This window comes from Botryllus schlosseri, chromosome 10 (assembly GCF_051294905.1).
Source record: "Botryllus schlosseri isolate E-star chromosome 10, Bs_hap1, whole genome shotgun sequence".
Taxonomy (NCBI): domain Eukaryota; kingdom Metazoa; phylum Chordata; class Ascidiacea; order Stolidobranchia; family Styelidae; genus Botryllus; species Botryllus schlosseri.
This window is the reverse complement of record NC_137245.1, coordinates 9,118,675-9,142,546: the sequence shown is the minus strand read 5'-3', so window position 1 is coordinate 9,142,546 and position 23,872 is coordinate 9,118,675. Positions and strand designations below refer to the sequence as shown.

At 41.5% G+C, this 23,872-nt stretch overlaps 1 protein-coding gene and 1 long non-coding RNA gene across 2 annotated transcripts; both read left to right on the top strand.

Annotated features, from left to right (window-relative positions):
- Window positions 1-3,301: 3,301 nt before the first annotated feature.
- Window positions 3,302-5,503, top strand: LOC145448511 (myosin regulatory light chain 12A-like). The gene is made up of 3 exons (XM_080326909.1): window positions 3,302-3,556; window positions 3,833-3,994; window positions 5,003-5,503. Exons 1-3 carry the CDS (start codon window positions 3,376-3,378, stop codon window positions 5,170-5,172), a joined length of 513 nt encoding a protein of 170 aa, XP_080183035.1. The 5' UTR covers window positions 3,302-3,375; the 3' UTR covers window positions 5,173-5,503.
- A 14,322-nt stretch (window positions 5,504-19,825) lies between these two features.
- On the top strand, window positions 19,826-20,857 carry LOC145449191 (uncharacterized). Its single transcript, XR_013918168.1, has 2 exons — window positions 19,826-20,217; window positions 20,280-20,857. It is a non-coding gene; the product is annotated as an uncharacterized LOC145449191 (long non-coding RNA).
- Window positions 20,858-23,872: the final 3,015 nt, after the last annotated feature.

Below are 23,872 nucleotides of genomic sequence, written 5' to 3'. Positions count from 1 at the left end.
TTGACGTGTTGCTGTGTAATCCGCGACAGGATAATGAATAATGGCGTCCTGTGATCCCCTGCCGGATGTTGGTTGATTAATGATTACGTATGAGTACACCTACAATGTAGCAGCTGCTTACTATACTATCACCTTGCGAATCTTTCAGCCCGTGCTAACAATATATATATATATATCATTAGAACTCAGTAGCAGTTTTTGCGATGGTATGATGTGAGCAGCGATTGATAGGGATATATCGTATGCAGCTACTGCGAACGCCCTTGCGGCGGCTGAATTGTACACTTCATCTGTGTATGACCCATTTGCTAGGGTTACCATACGTCCTCTTTTAAAAGGGTTTATCCGTTTTTTTTAAAAGTGTCCTCGGAGGACGTCCAAATGTCCTCTTTTTTGAGAATTATGGTTAAATATAGGGCAAAATCCGATTGAGATACATTAAATCAGCGCTGAAGTAATGCTCCGGCGGCTATTTCGGGAGCTGAGTCAAAAAGCTGACCTTTTTTCTAGTCAGCCGAACACGAAGTGAAGAAAATTTACCATGTTTTTTTAGGATTTCCCTCCGGTATTGCAATTCTGAAAATCTTGAAAAAGTGTCCTTATTTCAGATTTCCAAACTATGGTAGCCCTACCGTTTGCAAGGTAATATTTAGGAAATTGAGATTGATTTGATGGAATCTCTGTCAGATATTGAAATAATATTTACCTCGTGGTGTATTGAACTGATAAAAAATGCTAATAAACCAATGATGATGATCGTGAAGCCTGGTGCTCTAAGAGATTCTGCGTAAATCACCGATGCGTGATGATGTTCGGAATGACGTGATGGACGTACCTTATATGGAGGTCGCTTCATATTTCGCTTCAACTTCTTCGATTCGGCATAAAATCCGTGAGCAGGGTGAGGTTGCGTACTTTTGAGTTTTGGCAAGGTTTTATTCGTAAAAATAGCTTGGATCGGGTGTTTTCTGCCTTAGTATGCAGTCATTTTGTTTGATGTGATGGTATGGTTTCGATACCCCAAACAAAATCCATACCAGTATATCAGTATGGGCCGTGCATAGGGTATTATAAAGTCTTTGTTAGTAAACTGATTTGAAACAGAACTGTTGACAATTGCTATACTGCGTTCGGACGTTAGGTTATATAGATTTATTGGTCCGACCTGTCGTTTTCACTTACCCTTAATTTTGCATTCGTGTAATCGCTTATGTTATTTGTTCGTAGGCCTAGTACGTACACGTTTGTTATCGCATCAACAAGATGTGACTTAGTTTGGCATGTGTTTTCAATCAATTCCCAGAAATGGCGTAATTCTGAAGAAAATTAAAAGTTTGAAAGCACTACCCATCAATTTGTGAATTGAATTTACGAAAAAGTACCTTACATCCTATAACAATTGTAGACCTACAGTAGGCTATACACTGTGACTCGGTGTTGAATGTCGTTTCCTATCGTTTCTAAGTGAGGTAAGGTGGAAATACTTCAGGTTTTTGTAATTTTTCTAAGCTTTAACATTCCTGTCGTTCATCATATCAACTAATCTCTTTAATACCGGGAAATATTTCAATACTCAGCTGTCAATATAATTCTCTGGAAAATTGATTGATTAAATTCTTTTCGAATTCTTCTACTTGCTTAAGTATTGCAGGTGTGAGTGAGATGTATTTTGTTATGAAATTGATGGATCCAATCCAACCCCCTTTTTCTGTTTTGTAGTAGCGGAAATACGGTAGCCTATACACCTAATATAACTATCTGATGTGAAAATTGATAATCAAAAACCAATGTTTACAACTGCATGAAGTCTTCTTGCAATGAAACATACTAACTGTCAATTTGTAGCTACTATAATTCAGGGATATATATATTATATTTTGACATATATAACTCATAAATTGTGAAGGATATATCAGGCATAGTTACTAAGCTGTCATTCAGGTAAATGATAACCTTCACATGCTAAGACACAGATGCTATTGCTGTTCTGAATGATTAAATATCAATATAATTATGAAATTCCAGGTGTGTACTGTGGATATGTGTCCAAACCAATTTCAACAGCTCATATAAGCATATGGTGGCTTAAAAGGACCACAATCCTACACAACAACGTGAACGCAAGCTATATAGCTATAGGCCAGGGGTCACCAACCTTTTTGTAACCGAGAGCTACTTTTGCGTAATGATTGAAGCGGCGGGCTACTAGTTACTCCCACCGTTTATCCGTACCTCACTGAATTTCCGCTTTGATATTCATAGCACTGGGTAGGACTGGACATCATGTTATCTGTTTCTATAGCAGTCAGTGGGAAGCCTGGTATTGTATGATATCAACTAGTGCGCTGTACTCTGGTATTTAACTTGACACTGCAATTCTGAGTGAGTGTTCCAGATGTGCAATAATTAGGCGTGTTTTGCGTTTGTTTTTGATGAAGTTCATGTCCGATAACGTTGATTCACAACGATAAGTTGAACCATACACGCCTGTAACCTTCATAGTTGATGCGCATACACCAAGTGCTGTACTTTTCCGTATCAATAATGCACCAAACTTTTGCCGCAAAGTGAGGTGGGGGTCATTTTGCAGTGTTACAATTTCAAACTCCTACTGTTCAGCATCCAGAAATGACAAGATTTCATTATACCGGACAGCAGCAACGATTACAGAAAATTAGAAACATGGTACATTAAACTGCATTGAGTGTAACAGAAACAAGCTGTGCCAAAAATGCAATACGTAATGGGTATACAGATACTGAAAATCTGCTAGTACTTCACGGCTGTCTGAGTCCGAATAGTAATTTTGTTTACTACTTTGGCATTGTCCTGGTCGTCGAGCTATCGTAACGGAACCCCCCACCATTTCAAGAAGACCGTTGACGGCATTCCGTCATGGCACCTGTATAGGCAATGCGCCGTATCTTGAATTTCTGATGATTCTATCACATACATCTATATATTACTAATTGTAATTAAAGATATTTTTAAGTGGTTACGTATGTAAGTTACACGTTAGTTAGTTTTAAACAAGAATAGTTGAATCAATCAATCTATATATTTAAAAGCTCACTGGTAATAATCTGACGAATATTGGTAAATGCTGCTATTTCACCTATTTTTAGAATGGGCTCGCGGGCTACTCATCTTGTCCTCGCGAGCTACCCGGTGCCCGCGGGCACCGGGTTGGTGGCCCCTGCTATAGGCTATGTTGATTTTCCCCCTCTCGCAGGGAATGATGATTTCTATTGCGTTCCAACAGAACAAAGGCAACTCACTATAGGCGTGTGTGCTGTGATGTCACTGAAGTATCGGATTTATGCATTTACAGATATCTCTCGTTACATCTTGATAGCATAATCCTAACCCGCCAACATGTCCAGTCGTAAGACGAAGAAGACCACAAAGAAGCGCGCTCAGCGTGCGACTTCAAATGTCTTCGCTATGTTCGACCAAGCTCAGATTCAAGAATTCAAAGAAGCTTTCAACACCATCGATCAGAACAGCGATGGTTTTGTCGACAGCGATGATTTGAAGGATATGATGGCATCTTTAGGTAATATCATTGATTATATTCCATATATACTATATTTCTACATATACTGTTAGTTCAATATGAACTGTCAGCATTTTTTATCATGCATTTGTATTTCTCATGAATTATTTTAAAATCCATCCTCAACTGCACTAAGTTGAACTATAAATGAAATTCAGGAGAAATAGGCATGAAACACAAAGAGGTATTTAAAATTTTTAGTGTGATATTAATTTCATTTGTTGTCAACTTTCAATAAATTTCAAGCGTGTTATATGGTTTGATTTCTGATTTTAGGAAAAAATCTTCCTGACAAGTATTTCGATGACATGGTCGGTGAAGCTCACGGGCCAATCAATTTCACCATGTTCCTGACAATGTTCGGTGAGAAGTTGAATGGCACTGACCCGGAGGAAGTCATAAAGAATGCTTTCGCATGCTTCGATGAAGATAGTACAGGTTGGCATTTCAGTTATTCCCTTGTTTCGAATCTCAACTACTGATGAAAAGTTTTCAACAGAGCTCATTTTAATTACGATCATCCGTTTGCCGATCGTACCTTTTTTCTGAAATTAGCTGAAGCCAAAGCAATTACCTTTCACGTCTCAGATTATGTCAAGTCGTAGCTTGTCGATGAATGGCATAAATTTTTTGATCCAACTCATCACAAAAACTGAAACCAAACAATTCGTAGCTCCTTAAAAATCATTAGTAACTGCACACCTCCTTTATAGAAATCTGTTAGTGGCGTTCAACTATTGAAAGTAGTCCCATGTGATGCCTGGTTTTCATCAACTTTTTCGCAGAACTTTCCTATTTAAGCATTTAGCATTGGTATGTCTTTGAAAGGTCAACGTGTAGCCTATAGCCTAGTCCGGGAGTTGGAGATGTAGCCTACACATTTAGGATTGTGGGGTCTAACCCAACAGAGACGATGCGAATTTTTCAGAAACGTGATTGGTCCAGGCTTGATCTTTCCTAAAGTGCTGAAACGTTATCTCGGGTCTATCTAGATATGTCCATTGATGCATAAACGCAGACAGAATCTTGAATTTGGAAATCCATGTTGGTCGAGATTTGCATTGCATCAAACCGCATTATGTACAGCTCCGATAATACGATATAGATGTGAGTCATACAATTATTCGAGTTCATTTTGTTATCACAGTAAACATAAGAAATATCAAATACAAAAATGATAAAATTATAACAGGGCTGCAGTGAAGGTATATGAAATCATCAAGTCTGTGACTGTATCTGATAGCAAAATAGGTCATGCTTGAATGAGATTTATAATGTATAATATAGCATAAGTTAATAAATCAGGCAAATAATACTCAGAATACATCGATATGATTCATAATATAACATTCATTTCAGGAGTCGAAATTGATGCCATTGCCAATGTAACATGTAGATCTTGATCAGCATCATTGACCAATTTCACCAACTGTGACATCATCATAGGAAAAATCAACGAAGACTATCTCCGCGAGCTGCTGACCACCATGGGCGACAGATTCACGGACGAGCAGGTCGACGAAATGTTTCGCGAAGCCCCCATCTCTCAAAAGACGGGCGACTTCGACTACGTGGAATTCACGAGGATACTGAAACACGGAGCCAAGGAGCCGTAGACACGCCACAAACTGGATTGATACACAAAACGAAACGGGTGCACATCTTACCATCTTTTGGTTGGACTCAATGAAATGATCATAGCGGCTATTATGTTAACAATATTATTCAGGTTAGGTTTGATTGTAACGATGTCTTGCCGAGTTTGATGCTCCGTATTTTGGATCCTTTTGGGAACTTTGGAGCCTCTCCAGTCCAATCTGATACCGATATTAGTGAGCCTGGTTTTGAGGCGTTGTATACCTGCATTCCCAATGCTGCATTATAATGTAACCATCGATTTATTTCTGGTTTTGAATGAATTGTATAAATATAGATTCAAGATTTTCACTTTGTCTGGATGCTGGTAGATTGTTCGCATTTGCAGCGACGTGCTGCTGTTAACAGTGACGAGAAGAAAGCTGCAATGAGTGAATATCTTTCCCGATCCAGGACCTTTTCGAAATGGGCGCTCGGATCCAAATGAGGAATATATTGCATACCAGGGTTGTAACCAAGTCACAAGGCTCCGAGTCACTAGTCAATCTCACTTATAGTTTTGACTCGAGTCAAGTCGAGTCATTTTTAATTCACCACCGATTCCAAGTCAGTGAGCAGAGGGTCGAGTCCGAGTCATGGTATCATGACCCGTGTCCGAGTCCAAGTCATTGCGTTGACTGCTCAGTTTCCAGTTAAAGTCTTGTTAAACCCACTTTTTATAACTTTGTCTGGTGATATCAAATGGTTCTCATTTAAGATATACTAATTTTCCTCACTTTTAGCAGTTTCTGGTCGCATTTTCAAGTACAGTACCGATAGGCGAAATACCAACAGTGTGCTTACTTTAATTCTCTTCCAAATTACCGTACAATGAAATGTCGGACATGACCGTCTGAGACTCGAGTCATATGACTTGGTCCGAGTCATGCCGCAATGACTCGAATCCAAGTCGAGTAAATATACAGATCGACCCGAGTCGAGACATTTTTCGAGAAAAGGACTCGAGTCGTCAGAAAATGGCCAGTCGAGTCATGACTCAGTCATTACAACCCTGTTACATACAACATTTGGTTGATCAGTCGGTATCTGGACATGATTCCGCTACATTCAAAGGCTGCATTAAACTGCAAATTGAGGAGTCCATCCTCATAAGCATGAGGAGTCCATCCTCATAAGCATGAGGATGGCATATGTCTGTACGGCAAGCTTGGCTTGTTTCGCACTACACAGTTCTGAATTTCCAGGAAAACCAGAGATTAGATTAGCATTAGAGCAGAAAAGTCAGAAGTAATTTATGAACCACTGTATATAGCCTAGGGTTACCTTACGTCCTCTTTTAAGAGGATTTGTCCTCTTTTTTGACTTTTTTGAAAGTGTCCTCGGAGGACGCCCTTTTGTCCTCTTTTTTGAAAATTTAGGTCACATTTAGAGCAAAATGCGAGTGATATGCCGTAAATTAGCACAGAAGTGACGCTCCGGCGGGTATTTCGGAGTGAAAAACGGTGAGCTCTGAGCGGAGAGTTGACCTTTTTTTTTAGTCGACCGATCACAAAGTGAGAAAAATTTTGAGAATTCTACTCCGGTTTTGCAAGTCTCAAATTTCTGAAAAAGTGTCCTCTTTTTAGATTTCAAAAATATGGTAAGCCTAATATAGCCTATTGATATAGGGTCGTCCATTCAAGTAAACCATTATTCGAAACAGCATGTGATATCTGACCAACGGTAGCTCATTGGATGCTGCAAAAGCAGTCTGCATTCTTCCAATGTAATGTGGCATGCTATGGTGGACAGAACAAGAAATTGTTCACTCACGGCATTAATGTGTGTATATAAATAAATTCACAATCAAGTTGGAGAGCGAATTTGCCCGAGAAAAAAGAAAATACTGCTGCTGCAATATCAAACTTCGACATCATCCCCAGGCCAGCGCAGCTTAGAGGGAACAGAACAGTGCCCCATACGCACTTTACTGCGGGTAAGTTGATCACTTCCAATTATACACACACGATCATTCCGTAGCGAACCAAGTCTGGTTTTACGCAGTTCACGAAGGAGTCGCAATAATAGATTATGACTTTGGCACTTACGATAAATTTTATCCTCTCTCGGGAGAAGGGGTAGCCTACCAATAACAAATTCAAGAAATCCAGTGTCAGTAAATCACACGAATAATAAAGTAAAAAGTTCACGTTAAATATATCTACACACGAATATTTTACTTTATGCTCTCAAGTGAGGGGCTTCGAGTGCGGCTGTTACAGCCCTGATTACCGGCCGCAGACATCACAAATCACAATAATACTTATCATAACGATTCCAAAGCGTGGCTAACATTTTTAGCTCGCATCCTTATCTGCCTAACCACGAGGGGCCTCGCTTTTTAAAATAACTTGAAAAACTATACGCACCCGCAAAAAAACAAACGTTCAGGAGAGGGATTAAATCTGTGATAATCCGCAACAGGAATCTGCTTGATCAAGATCCCAATCCACAGATTAGGGCTCTCATTCACGGATTCAAAAATCTGCTGAATATTATCGAGAATAGTAGCCTACTTTTTGGCGGGAGGATCATAATAAATAGCTTAATCGTCAGATTATATTTTCATCTTCTGTGGCACAAACACGAGTAGCCTACAATGCGATGTAATGAACAGATAGGCGGATGGCGAACCGACCAGTTGCTGTCTCATATCGGGCATCCACCTTGATCTAATGATACGGTTACCATATTTTGGGAATCTTAAAAGAGGACACTTTTTCAAAATTTTCAGACTTGGGCGACAATGCCGGAGTAAAATCCGGAATAAATTTTTTCAGTCTGTATAGTTGGTTGATTAAAAAAAATCAACTTTGTGGCTCAATTCCCGAAATACACGCCGGAGCGTTACTAGAGTAGTCAACTGAGTCCCCATATCTCAGTCGAATTTTAACATAAATTAAACCAAAATTTTCAAAGAAAAGGACAAATTCTCAAAAAAGAGGACATCACTTTCAAAAAAGTCAAAAAAGAGGACAAATCCTCTTATAAAAGAGGACGTATTGTAAACCTACCTAATGCCCGATGTTGCAGTGTTGTTGGCTTTTCATTTCTTCTTACACCATTTTATTGACCGTGGTGCAAAAGACCAACAGGTGATAATTGCGCCAAATCTTCCCGTTTAATAAACAACAACAACCTATAGTAGCCGGTGTTACAGTATTTTTCGATGATAATCTTATTTCGTCGCTATTTCTTGCTCTTTTCTTTCTTCATCGGGTATTTTCCATTGCACTTTTTTGTCGCCGTAAGAATAGCGACACAGGGGACTAATAAGTTTTAGAGCAGCGGTTCTCAACCTTTTTTGACACGCGCCCCTTGGCGATGGTCAAAAAAATCGCGCCCCCCCCTAACCCCCCTTACATCTATCGTCATGTCAAAAAGAGCACATCATCTAATACAGACGTGGGCAACCTTCTTGCTAATCATAGCCGCATTTCGATTACTTGTGTAGCCTAAGGCCGCATTCCAGGGCATGGCCGCAATGAGCGATATAGACGCAAAATACCTCCTATGGTAAACTGTCCATATCCAATCCCGGTGAACTCCGGACTATTCTACTTTTCACAACGGACTATTGTACGCACCGAAATCGCGAGTGGCAATGTTATGAATAGTTGCTGGGAGTGGATAATGTCGCGCGGAGCGCGAAAATTTTTCAAAGCCGCGAATGAATTGTTGTTTCTTGAGGATTCCCATTCCTGCTCCAATTAAGAAGGGCTCTACTGCATTAAAATCGAAAAATGAAGTCTTGTTTAATTGCGCGGAGCGCGAAGAAAATTTCAAGATTAAATAAAGTCTCTCGAAAATTCGGGAGTGAATTCGTAATTACAATTTGCACGTCTACGGCTGCCAACACATACTAATTGAATTAGGCGTCGACGGCCGCACAAATTATCTTCTACGGCCGCATGCGCCCGTACGGACTGCCCACCCCTGATCTGATAATATACATAAGGTATATCTTACGCCAATTCTGAATCCGCATTCCAGTTTGTTTGTTTGTTTGTTTTGGGGTATTCATGGTGTTTGTCGACTACTATGGTCATTTACACCAGGCCGATATTCTTCATATTTTCCGTAACTGCCGACATATAGCACGGCCCACCTCTAGGCTTTTGTAAGACACCGCTGACGCGGATGAGGTGGCGAGGAGGAGGCATTCCAGTTGTTTAGTCTTTTACATTGCTGACAAACTTCCCCAAATTTGTTTGAAAATAACAAAAAAAAACATTGAAAAGGCCATCAATTAATTTCAAGGTAGGTTGCACTGAGACTAATCCTGATGCTGGCAGTGACTATATATACAGAGAGCACGGCGTCGTTCTGTCCTGCCATGCTAAATTTGATCAGTTTTGGAAATGAATTAAATTGTGTTGATTTATAGCCAAATTGAGGGCGAAACCGGGCAACCTATATTGCATATAAGTCCGTCTTAGGTAGTGCAGTTTGCCAGCTATCAGCAACAGCTACCTAGCGCACAGAGATTTTGGCTACTGCCAAAGCTATAAAGTAATGAATGACTTGCACGTAGGAACTTCTCTAAATCTTCAAAGAATATCAAAAATTTGCTCAAATGAAGTTGAAGTCAGCCTATACTCCGTTGAGCGCGACTGCTGGAGTTTGAGTTTGCCAAGCTTTCTAGAATACGAATTAAGTTTAATCTTCAATAATCGTCTCTTCAGAAGGGTTGTGAAACACATGTTTAGTCACAATTAATACAGGCATTGACAAAAATGACAAAAATTTCTCGCGCCCCCCTGAGATCTTCCCGCGCCCCCCAAGGGGGGCGCGCCCTCCAGGTTGAGAACCCCTGTTTTAGACTGTATAAGCACAAGGGTACTTGTTTGATGCGGGTGTGATCAGACTTTGACCCTCAAGGTCGTATCGATCATTCCTATCACGCACCGAATACTGTGCAGTGTGCAATGTGCAAGTGCATGCATATTTTGTGTACCTCCATCATTGCTGTAGGTTTGTTATGTATTTTGGTTGTATGAAAAAACAGAGACTCTCTCTCTCACGCTCACTTGCACACATTACTATCAATATTTTTCTCTATCAGCTTAAGTGATCAGATCTATAGTTTGAGCTGATGGAGGTTACGACTCATGACTTAGCTCCGAGTCGTCCTATTGGTAATTTAGTCACTTTGGTGAAGCATGTTCTCATTCCATAACCCCAGGAAAATATTTCCGCTACTGTAATGATATTGAAATCCCTCAAACCTCCCATACAGCCCGCCGAAAGGAAAACTACTATCGTGATTAATGAGGCGCACGGGTTTACAAATTCGCATTTTTCCTTGGGGCCTCTTATACGTTTCATGCCAGCCTGGGTTCTTTTGATACTATTTAAATCCTTAATCCAACCGAAAGTTACAATACAGCATCCTCTGTTGGGGGGTGCTGCTAGTATAGCGGCACTCAAGCCACGGCAAATTCGCCAACTTTGTGTATCAATTCCGCTGTGGTCGTTGCTCCGAATATTTCAATGACTTCTTTACCTCAAAATCGAAAGTAAAATACACGCGCCTCCACATCGTCTAAATATCATTTGATCGACCGAAAAGACCATCGCTCTCTATAGTCTATAGCAGGGGCGGGTAACATACGGCCCGCGGGCCGAATCCAGCCCGCGAAGGGATTTTGTCCGGCCCGCGGACAGTTTTCCGTCTTACATGATAATGTGGCAGCGGCCTCAGTCTGCCCAGATTCCCCACTACTTGCTTATTACGTCAAATTTTAGTGACCATGTTATTATATACGTGTATGCACAGCGTGCGAGAGTGGACCTTACGCGTGAGTTCGTCGAAACGAGAAGACTTGCATTATCGGCATTTACGATGTACTCAACCCTCATTTCGTTGGTGGTAATCATGGTGTTCATCGACTACAATGGTCATTTGCACCAGGCTGATATTTCTTATTTTTGATTCCGTAAACACCGACTTGTAGCACGGCACACTTCTAGGCTTTTGTAAGGCACCGCTTATGCCGGGGGTCGCCAACTCAAAACAGGTCGCGGCCACTTTTCAAATTTCGTAGAGGTCGCGGGCCGCATGAATTCAATATCGAGATTAATTAGGGCACACAGTTCATTAACGACACTATCTCGTCACCTATACTCAACCCTAATGAATTGATATCTTGGTAAATTTGGGGTACCGGGTAGGGATGGTGTGAACCTCTGAAAGGTTCAGGTTCGCGTGAACGCGAATCTTTTTGAGAGGTTCTGTGTGAACGCGAACGTGAACCTCATGACGTCACGTGACGTCATATTGCTAATTCCAACCCTACATTTCAGTGAAGTGAGAGCCTATCTATATTAATGTACAGATGTACGTACTAGGGATGGTGTGAACGCGAGGTTCACGTTCGCGTTCTGTGTGTGAACCTCGGGAATTTGGAGGTTCGCGTTCACAACAGAACATTGGTAGGTTCTGCACTGTGAACCTTTTTCATGTATTACAATTTTCACTTCATAATGACATCTTTGGTGCGAATTTATTGCATTTCAACTGAGGGCCACTCTATGAATGACGCCGGCAGCATAAAAAAAACTCAAAACGAGCATGCACTTTGACAATCTCAAAGATTTTACTTGCTTTGTTACGAAATTTTGCTTTAAATATCCAACTTCTCGTTTGTGAATATATAGTGACTCTTTGCTGTAAGTTGACCCGCAATCACATAACATCACGAGCGACATACATAACATGTAGAGAGCGATTCAACCAATCTATGAGATTGATATCGTTTTTTGATGTAACAAATCTAGCTAGCGTACGGGGTCTATCTTCACTTCATATGTTTACTGTATCATTAAAACCAAATCCGTGCGATTGAGGTGTTGGCTACAGCTGTATAACTTTTGGGGTAGCCTAATATAGGTAGCTAGTATAAAAACCTGTATTACCCTCTGCCCAATACCAATGTAGCAATACTCATACACCGAATACATTGCTCGGTCTGGTCAAGACCGTTAAGGCGTAAGCTTATATTCCCTGGCAACACCTCTTCGAAATTATTGGCAAAGCGACGGATGATACTGATTTTATGGGAGTATTATATCATATGATTGCCTCAGTTGATACATTTAGCGACGTTTAAATCGCCAAAATGTACTTCAGCATTATGGCAATATGTGGCCCGAGTCGTCGCTAGGTATCGTGCACATTAATATAGGCTATCACTTCATTAAAAGATAGGGTTGGAATTAGCAATATGACGTCACGTGACGTCAAGAGACGTCACGAGGTTCACGTTCGCGTTCACACAGAACCTTTCAAAAAGGTTCGCGTTCACACGAACCTGAACCTTTCAGAGGTTCACACCATCCCTAGTACGTACACGATACCAAACGACGACTCGGGCCAATAATGCCACAATGCTGAAGTAGGCTACACATTGACGTTTTATACGTCGCCAAGTGTATCTGGGGCAATCACATGATATAATAATCCCATAAAATCAATATCTTCCGTCGCTTTGCCAACAATTTCGACGAGGACTTGCAAGGATTATAAACTTAGCCTACGCCTTAACGGTCTAGGCCAGATCGGACAATGCATTCAGCGTCCAAGTATTGCTACGCTAATATTGAGCAGAGTGTAAAACGGGTTTCTATATTTGCTACCGATAATACCGCATTACAAGTTATACAGCAGTAGCAAACACGCCAATCGCATGGATTTGGTTTTTATGGTACAATAAACACAGGAAATCATAAGATTGTTCCCGTACGCCTGCTAGATTTTTTACATCAGACAACGTTATCAATTTCATTAATTGGTTGAATAAGCATCATTCGCTGACTACCTTCATGTAGTGTATTTCGCTTTTGATGTTGTGTGATTGCGGGTTAAGCTCACAGCAGAGAGTCACTAAATATTCGCAAACGTTAAGCTGGATATTCCGAGCAAACTTTTGTAACAAAGCAAGTAAAATTTTTGAAATTGGTAAGGTGCATCACGTGCATGCCCGTTTGGTGTTGATTTTTTTGTATGCTGCCAGCGCTATGCATAGAGTGGTGCGAAGTTGAAATGCACAGAATTTCAACCAAATATGTTATAATGACGTGAAAAATTGTAATCTATGGAAAAGGTTCACAGTGTAAAACCTACCAAGGTTCGTTTGTGAACGTGAACTTCTAATTTTCTGAGGTTCACACACAGAACGCAAACTGGAACCTCACGTTCACACCATCCCTAGTACCGGGCTTATCGAACGCCTTGAAATCTTAATTAAAGGATTGTACCGTGTGGTGATTGATCAGAGAGAAGCAGACATGGCGGCGCCTGTATGACAATGCTATTCTCAAATCCACATTGTCTTCGTCATTATCGGCGAGAAATGGCTTTGAGGTGACATTGCTGTCGTTAAAATACATTCATTAAATACGATTTATTCCTTGCGTATGTGGATAAATGGGCGAATAATGTATCGATTCAGCAGTCCGGCCCGCCAAGTACTTAATTTTCCTATATCCGGCCCGCCGACTGGAGAAGTTGCCCGCCGCTGGTCTATAGAAATATGCCGGACCTGACGTGTGGAACAGTATCCCGCCGGTCATTCGACAGTTGACGAGCATGGGTCCACGTTCAAGACGAAATACAAGCAATTTCTAATGAATAAATACCGGTCCGTCCTCAAGATTACTGGACCACGACCTAACATCGTTCTCGCCTTCCATGACATGCCACTCCATTCTTGTCGCTCGCTTTTTTCTATACTATCTTCTTCTGCTTTTCATTCAGAGCGCATGCCTCCTCTTTACCTCGCCTAGCAGCAGCAGGCCATGGTGGGTGTCTGATTCCAAATACTACTCTAAGTCGTTTCGACACCTTCCTGTCTTTTCATTGTATCACAATTTCGTGGTGTATTGAACTGATAAAAAATTGCTAATAAACCAAAACCGAAACCGCATATCATTTTTCTCTACGATTCGCATTTGTACCGCGGAGCTCAGATTGCAAACCGACATGGACTGGACGTATCGATATCAAAGTTTTCGACCAACAAACAGCGCTGTTTTTAGGTCAAGGCGTTTTCGCCGACGATCTTTTGGCAAGGAATTTCGCAGAAACACATTTTGGCCAAAACCTAGTGTATCTTGGTGAGTCCTGTGGCGAAAATGACTGGCGCGGTAGCGCCAATGCCTATTGCGAATCTTTTTGTTGAGGGAGAGGGGTATCAAAATGAAAATCAAGAAATCTAGTGAAACTAAATCGCGTGAATAACGAAGGGAAATTTCACGTTAGACATCTGCCCACGACACGAACATTTTACTTTATGTCCATTTACAAACTAATTTTGGGACCCCTCATAAGTGGGAAGTTTGGAGTGCGGCTACTACAGCCCTAACTACCGGCCGCACACATCACAATAATATTTACCATAACAATTCCAAAGCGTTGCTGACACTTTCGGCTCACAGCCTTAGCTCTCTAGCCACGAGGGGCCTCAATTTTCAATATAATAAATATATATTGCCAAAATATGCACCCGGAAGAAGAACATTCGGTGTAGGGACTAAATCTGTCAGGATCGTGTCGTGGACGACAGAAAACTGCTAGTGCTTAATCATCATGCCTAATCCAGATAGAGCTATTATTCACCGATTCATAAATAGTAGCCTACTTCTTGACGTGATGATCATCTATCTCGTAATCCATGATTGATCAATCAACAGCTTTGTCGTAAATACGGGATGACCTATTCGACTTTATAGCCAATTCCCTACGATTTTGAGCGGCCGTTCAGGGGGTTGGGGCACTCAAGTTTAAGACCCCATGAACTGCTTTGTTTATCGAAAACAAGAGAGTCGGATCGGCGAGACAGGTTTAAAGCTCACGCATAAACCCAACCACAATCTAAATGCCTAGTCAAGCCATTCGCAATGATTTACAACTACCGTAAACGCTATTATAATACGGAATTACGAACTAAAAATATATCATATATGCAGCGATCAAAAACAAACAGCTAAGCCTGTCACAGAATTGCTGAATAACTGCTGCAAATCTGCCAAGCTAAGCTTAGAATAGTTCCTTTCCATGGAAGCCGACTCGCTAAAGGTGCGGGTGTTGGTGTCCGAAGGTCAGGTACACATAAAAAGACTTGCACGGATGGAGATGGCGAACCTAGATCGACTCGAATCCACGGTCATCGGTTATGATTTAAACTTCTTCTACACTAATCAGGCTTTTACTCAAAGCTAGGCCTAGAATAGTTACTTTTTTACCGACTTGTAAGTCGTCCCTTCTATGTCTACTTGAGTAGAAATCTACAGCGTTACTATTACTGCTACTTGGGGGTGGGTATCGGCGGTGACTATTTTAACCACCTTTTGATGCAGCCAAATCCAAAATATATTTCCAAACTCATCAACTGGCGTGTATGACAGTGTTGACTCAACACAAGAAAGATTTGTCCTCCGATATTTCAGGAAATCCAAAATGTCCTCCGGGACGCCTGAACGTACTCCTGTTTGGGAAATCGTCCTCATCTATAGCTTAGACAGCCAGGCTAATGGGCAGGCACAACTAAAAATACGCCATAAATGACGTGGAACCTGGAATGGGGATGTTCGAGCGGGTATACCGGGAGTAGGACTGGAAAGATGATCTTTTTTTATAGTCAACACCAGAGCACTACACTATAAGTAGGTCATTCGGGAGTCGAGCCAGAAAAATGCCCTTTTTAGTCAACGCAATAGGGTTTCCAGTAAAGTTTTAGAATCAGCATTTTTCTAGTCCGGTAATATAACTTTTGTGGTTTTTAGAAATAATGTCCTCCAGTCCGGGTTCCAAAATATGGTAACCCTCATATTGCAGGATTGTGATGAGCAACCGTGCGGTTCACGAAATCCCTTGAGTGAAACTTGACAAATTTGAGATTTGCGTTTTTGACAGCACCTTTCCATGTCCAAGACTGACGTTGAACTTATTGAAAACCAACAAACCTAAAAAATGTTTTTTTTTACTACCATCGGTTATTTAAGGCATTCATATTCTTATATCAGTCTCGAATTGCCCGCAACATCATGTCACAGCGCAACTAAACTCCATCGGCATAACGCGTGTTCAGTTCACTCTTCTCACCTTATCGGGAAGAAAACGAAATATGTGGGAGAATTTGCTTTTATATTGATAATACAGTTTGTATTAGTCAATGACTTATGTTAGTAGACTCTGGCCAGGTGTTTCACATGCGTCATTATGACACCATTGGTGAGGGGTGACAGCGTGAGAGATTAGCCTACGTTTGTTCAAACTCTTCCAGTCCGGAACAGCGCTCTGATAAAAGTAAAACTATGTTAGCCGGTCTGATCCATCTGCTGAAGTCTGCAAACATAAATGATCACTTAATTGCGATATGCTCCACACTCAAAGATATCAGTAAATAGGCCAGCTATTACCAACCTCTACCGCATTGAAAACAGTATTACCGGACTCAAGTAGGCCTATTGGAACTTGGAAGTGAATGACTATATATTAACCTATTAAATAATTAAACAATGGCCTTTTACAGACACAGGGCTTTTTCGGTAGGCATGCCTGCGCTATAATTCTAAGTGAGAGCATATCCGATTAACCTGATTCACATACATCTATATAGATGTAATTTGGAATCAATGCCAATTTAATTCATTCTCCAACTATAGTTGGCTCCCGTTACCCACAACCTTATGTGATAGTACCGTGGGAAATACAGCCTCTCAGATTTATGAAGTAGGAAAGAGCAAAACAACTATATCCACTTTTTTCAGAGGTCATAAATATTCAGACTGATCTAGTTAGCACCTTAGCAGTAGTGCGATGGTGTGAACGTGAGGTTCACGTTCGCGTTCTGTGTGTGAACCTCAGAAATTTAGCGGTTCGCCTTCACAAACGAACCTTGGTAGGTTCTGCACTGCGAACCTTTTTCATACAATTTCCACGTCATTAAAACATCTTTAGTTGGAATTTACTGCATTTTGACTTCGGGTCACTCTATGCATGGCGCTGGTAGTAGGGATGGTGTGAACCTCTGAAAGGTTCAGGTTCGTGTGAACGCGAACCTTTTTGAAAGGTTCTGTGTGAACACGAACGTGAACCTCATGACGTCACGTGACGTCATATTACTAATTCCAACCCTATCTTTCAATGAAGTGAAAGCCTATATTAATGTACAATTATACACGATACTTAGCGACGGACTCGTGCCTTATAATGCCACAATTCCAAAGTACATATTGGCGTTTCAAACGTCGCTAAATGTATCAACTGAGGCAATTAAAGGATATAATACTCCCATAAACCAATATCTTCCGTCGCTTTGCCAACAATTTCGATGAGGACTTACCAGGGAATATAAGCTTACGCCTGAACGGTCTAGACCAGGCAGGACAATGAACTCGGCGTCTAGGGTTCTGGTTTAAATCAGGCTGATTTAAATCACACTGATTTAAATCAGTTTTTTTTCCTTGATTTTTGATTTTAATTTCACCATTTTGATTTTAATGATTTTTTTGATTTTTTTCAAATTTTCTGAATAGATGCGTGAATGTGGCTCATTATCGGACAATCATGTGCGTTTTATAAAAACCGGGCGTAGTATTTCGTCACCGGCACCGTTATGGTTCAGCTATTTGACAGACAGGCGCGAAAAGAGCAAAGAGCGCCAGTCAATCAATGTGTTAGTGTTTTTGCTGTGGATGGTTAGTTGTCTACGACATGCTGCTGCTATTTCTGAGGCACTCGTGCGACCCCGAAAAGGAAGCGCAATCCGGAGTCTCCATCGAAAGATTCCCTAATCTCTGATGCCTAAGCGTTGCAGAAATCAGTTTGCAGTTATTGCGGGCTGGAGTGATGGGCCAACTAGCTGTGGAATGTGAACACAAGTAAGATACCATGTCATTAAGTGTGATTCATATTTATGTAGCTGCTTGAATACTGGTTATGGATTGAAATAAAAACGATCTGTGTATACCGTAAACAGGAACGCATACCGTAGAACACCATGTCCCTAGATTTATCAGAACATGCGCATGACGTTCGGTGAAAATCTCGGCACTTCTTCGATAGTAGGTAGACATCGAAAAGTGTTCACCATGATCGCCAATGAATGTTTTTCATGAACACGAACAAAAATTTATAAACGTCAAAATGTATTGTTTTTGCGTTTGGAGTGGGTTAGGGTCAAAGTTGGGTTTAGGGTATGCCAAGATTAGGGTTGGAGTATTAGGGTAGGAGGGGGGATATTAGGGTTGGGGGAGGGGGGATATTAGGGTTGCGGGATGGGGATATTAGGGTTGGGGGAGGGGGGATATTAGGGTTGCGGGAGGGGGGATATTAGGGTTGCGGGAGGGGGGATATTAGGGTTGTGGATGGGGGATGTTGGGGTTAGGGTATATTAGGGCTGTGGGAGAGGGGATATTAGGGTTGGGTGAAAGGGAGATTGGAGGTGGGTTAAACACCGGTTAGGGGTAATCTAACCCCAACGTTGAACCTAACCCACCTCCAACCCTAATATCCCACTAACTCCAACCTAATATCTCCCTCCGCAACCCTAATATCCCCCCTCCCACAACCCTAATATCCCCCCTCCCGCAACCCTAATATCCCCCTAACCCCAACATCCCCCCTCCCACAACCCTAATATCCCCATCCCGCAACCCTAATATCCTCCCTCCCGCAACCCTAATATCCCCCTTCCTAATCTTGGGATACCTAACCCCAACTTTGACCCTAACCCACCTCCAATTCCCCTTTCCTCAAACCTTAATAACCCTCTTTCCCAAACCCTAATATCGCCCTTCCCATAACCCTAATTTCCCCCAAGCCTAGCATCCCCTCCCAAGCCCTAATATCCCTCTTTCCCAATCCTAATACCCCCAACCAGACCCCAATATCCGTCTCTCCAAAGACACAAAAAACAACAATTCATTTTGACGTTTATAAATTTTTATTCGTGTTCATGGGAAACATTTATTGGTGATCATGGTAAACACTTTTCGATGTCTACCTACTATCGAAGAAGTGCCAAAATCTCACCCTTGACTCATCCCCTCAACCTCGATGCTGAGCAATCAAAGGTCATAACTTTTGCCAATGGCAACCGTCTATTGGGCAATCCCGCTTGTATATGTTAACCAAAAATATGGTAGCTCGTAAGATTGCCATTTACGTTTAATTTTACTTCAGAAAAAGAGAGACAATACGGCACTTGGTTTTTGAGTTAAACATGCATGCTGTGCGCAGAACAAGCAAGCTCCAGGAGGACGTAATTTATTTTTGTCCTTGATGTTTTTGCGGCATATACACCGACTCATGATACACATAAACACGATCTGTGCATATGCATACCATGAGTGCATGATGTGCATATGCCGCTGGACAAGGAAGTGCAGATATAGCCTTTACGGCTTTCTAAGTCGTGCACCACCCCTCAATGCTATCCCAGTAATGCATGAGCGCCAAGCAGGGAAGCCATGGATACCAGTGTTACTAATCAGGTCTTTGGTCTGACCCGGCCGGGAATCGAACCCACGACCTACCGACCAAGAAGCCGGACGCTTAACCATTACGCTATCTTGATCGGTTACAATGATAGCGACATCAAAACATATAGTGGACACTGGTTCCAAAACTTTTTTTGACTAATCGCATGTCTGAATTAAAAATCTTGCATTTTTGCAGCCATCTCTGGACAATACCTCTGCTGCCCTTCTCTTATCAAGCTGGATGTAGCTCAAGCTCGAGATTAAAAAGACTATTGCTCTTTGTGCGGACGATAAAGTCTAATGTTGTCGAAGATGCAGCTATAAGAGCATTAACTCATGTCGGGGACCATCATTTAGTTTCATGGATTCTAGATCCTCGAGTTAGAGGATGTGGCTTGGACAAGGGACATTAATCGCAAAAGAGTTGTTCCAGACCTGGCAAAATGATTATTTTCAAAGATGGAACCAAAATGCAATGATTAGTCTGCTGGTAACCTATAATCGAACAATGAATTGGATTGACTATGATTGTAAAGTTGGTGAGTATAATTGTGTACACTCCACACACACTGAATGTCCCTTATCTTCCCTTAATTTTTAGGAATTTTCGATGGAGAATCGAGTATCTCGGTACCATATCTAATTCGTCAGCCAGCATTATTCTGGATGGATCATGCCGGTGTTCTCCAAAGCTTTCAAGACTCGCCTTTCGTCCGTTGCACATGCTGCATCTTGTGAGGGGCATCAGTCATGTGCAGCCGCAACTAAGCAAGAGTCGTGATTGCCTGCCACAGGCAAATCTTGAAGTGATGCTGCGAGTGAAAGATCACTTCATGGACTATGGTACTAACAAAGCAGATAAAGAGTTCAGGAAGATCAACAGTTTGCTGGCAGAGACCAATCCATCAATCAAGATGACGATGAAACTATAATGGATGGTCCCGAGATAAACCAACATGTTCCTCGCTAATTGAACAGATCAGTATAATGACTTTAACGACACTCCATTACCGCATAGGTTGAACGTTTTCAGCTATGTGGGTGATGATTCACAGCCCCACATTATGAAAGTTTAAGCGTTATCCTTCATCCCCTTGATTGACAGTGTTGTCATTCATCGCATTATCTTTTATTCGTGTTGTTGTTATTATGAGTAAAAAAACCAAAAAAATCAAAAAAATCATGATTTGAATTAATTATTCGATTAAAATCGATTTTAATCAGAGGCAAAATGATTTAAACCGGAACCCTATCGGCGTCTGAGTATCGCTACAACTACATTGATATTGAGCTGAGTGTAAAACGGCCTTCTATACTTGCTTTAAATATTATCGCATTAACAAGTTATACACTATACAGCAGTAGCCAACACCTCAATTGCATAGATTTAGTTTTAATGAAGCAGTAAAGATATGGAGTCAAGATTGACCCCCTACGCATGCAAGATTATGTTTCATCAGAAAACGATATCAATCTCATTGATTGGTTGAATAAGAATCATTCGCTGACTACGTATTTCCCTCATGATGTTGTGCAATGGCGGGTCAAACTCACAACAGCGAGTCACTAAATATTCACAAACGGAAAGATGGATATTTCGAGCAAACTTTTGTAACAAAGCAAGTCAAACTTTTGAGATTATCAAGGTGCATGCTCGTTTAGTGTTGATTTTTAATGCTGCCAGCACCATGCATAGAGTGGCGCGCAGTTGAAATGCAATAATTATGAACCAAAAATGTTATAATGTAATGAAAATTGTAATATATGAAAAAGGTTCACAGTGCAGAACCTACCAAGGTTCTGTTTTGAACGCGAACCTCTAAATGTCCGAGGTTCACACACAGAACGCGAACGTGAACCTCACGTTCACACCATCCCTAGCTGGTAGCATACAAAATCAACACTAAACGAGCATGCACCTTGACAATCTAAAAAATTTTACTTGCTTTATTACAAAAGTTTGCTCGAAATATTCAGCTTTCCGTTTGTGAATACTTAGTGACTCTCTGCTGTGAGCTTGACCCGCAATCACACAACATCATGAGCGAAATACGCTACCTGTGGGTAGTCAGCGAATGATGCTTATTCAACCAATCAATGGAATTGATATCGTTGTCTGATGTAAAAACATCCAGCAAGCGTACGGGGTCCTTCTCGATTTCATATGGTTATTGTATCATATAACAACCAAATCCGTGCAATTGGGGTGTTGGCTACAGCTGTATGACTTGTTAATGGGGTAATATCGGCAGCAAGTTTAGAAACCCGTTTTACGTTCTGCTCAATATCAATGTAGCATCACTCAGACGCCGAATACATTGTACGGTCAGGCCCAGACCGTTAAGGCGTAATAAGCTTACATTCCCTTGCAAGTTCTCGTCAAAATGATTGACAAAGCGACGGAAGATATTAACTTTATGGGATTATTATATCATTTGATTGCGTCAAGTGATACACTTGGCGACGTTTAAAAAGTAAATATGTACTTCAGTATTGTGGCATTATGTTGCCCGAGTCGTCGCTAGGTATCGTGTAGGCTGCATTAATATATCACGTCACTGAAATCTTGGGCTGGATTTAGCATGAGGTTCACGTTCGCGTTCACACAGAACCTTTGAAAAAGGTTCGCGTTCGCACGGACCTGAACCTTTCAGAGGTTCACACCATCCCTAGTTAGCAGTATTAGTCCAGAATCTAGTTTCGATAAACCAATTTGCTCGTCTATGTATGCCGACTCCCAGGTCCTCGCTTGTCCATAAAACCATACACTCGACTGGTGTAAAATGCATTTCCTTCGTGATACTTGTGTAGTTGCTTTTGGAATCACTTGTATTCATTAGCAAAGCTCATTTTATACAGCAACAGATAACCCCCAGCTGTTTAATATCGAATGCAATATACCGTGGTCGGATCATGACAGTTTTTCGCCTCCTGTTCTTTCGTAAAAAAAGAGATATGACTCAATTTATCGTTGGCTGAATTTCTAGTTATGCTCTGAGTATTGGTACTTCTGCTTTCGTTCAGATATTTTAAGACTTGGCGAATTCAAAGGGTACGTTACAGTGGACCTAGTCATTGCCGGCTGGGTGTGCCCGTCCCAATAATGTGTCAAGAAGCGTTATCGGCATATCCCGGCCGTTCCCAAGCTATATTCTTGCATTCCCTTTGGAAATGCGAAGCCTTTGTGAATTCAAAGGTTTGAAGATTTCAAGATAAGACTATACAGCAGGGGCGGGCACCATACGGCCCGCGAAGGGATTTTGTCCGGCCCGCGGACAGTTTTCCGTCTTACATGATAATGGGCCCGTGGCCCCAGTCTGCCGACATTCCTCACTACCTGCTTACTAGTCAAATTTTAGTGACTGTAAGTTATTATATACGTGTCGTTTATGCGGCTGCTCAAGCGTTGCGAGAGTGGAGCTTACGCGTAAGTTCGTCGAAGCGAGAAGACTTGCATTATCGGCATTTACGATGCACTCAACCCTAATGTCGTCAGTGGCATATAGGCGCCGACTTACGGGGTGGCGGGGTGGCGCAGCCACGTACCCCATGACACATTTATAGGGTGGCGGCCACCCCATACAATAAGTTTAAACGCTCGCCGTCTGCGATTTCAAATCATCAGCGCTGTCAATTAGCGAGTCCGTGATAGCGCGTAAATGCCAACTATTTACCATCGACCGATACGCGCGCGAATAATGGAATACGCAGCTTCGTCGGCGACGACGAACTAGCGCTTAAAACGCCCCAATAAATTGAAATCCGTGACAATCGACAATCAGACAATCAGACAATCGAAGCAACCTCGTTTACGATGCCGATTTCGACACGCTTGAACTGGGAAACATCTTTTCTCTCGACTAGATGATCGAATTCACGTTCTCCTTCTCTTAATTAATTTGTATTTGCGCCCATATTCGTTTACAAAATAATTCTTGAGTTAGTTCCGTGATAGTCGCTTTAATTGGACGCTTGGAGCGCGAAATAGGACAGTGTGTTTGTGTATGCCTGCGAATTGAAAGTCATTCCTTCGCAAAGTGCGCATATTCATTACTCTAACAAGGCTTTGCCAACTTTTATCGTGAAATGCAACAATGCAGCTCAAACGTCGTTATAATGAGCCAACAATTTTCGCGATGTCAGACTTGGAACCTCATTGCGCTGTACGCAAGCTGAGAAATTACTGATAAGATG

Excerpts from the sequence above, each read along its gene's own strand:
- LOC145448511 (XM_080326909.1), top strand. The coding sequence starts at position 3,376 with ATGTCCAGTCGTAAGACGAAGAAGACCACAAAGAAGCGCGCTCAGCGT. Across the intron at positions 3,557-3,832 it reads GGATATGATGGCATCTTTAG|GAAAAAATCTTCCTGACAAG; the intron begins GTAATATCATTG and ends TTCTGATTTTAG. Across the intron at positions 3,995-5,002 it reads CTTCGATGAAGATAGTACAG|GAAAAATCAACGAAGACTAT; the intron begins GTTGGCATTTCA and ends ACATCATCATAG.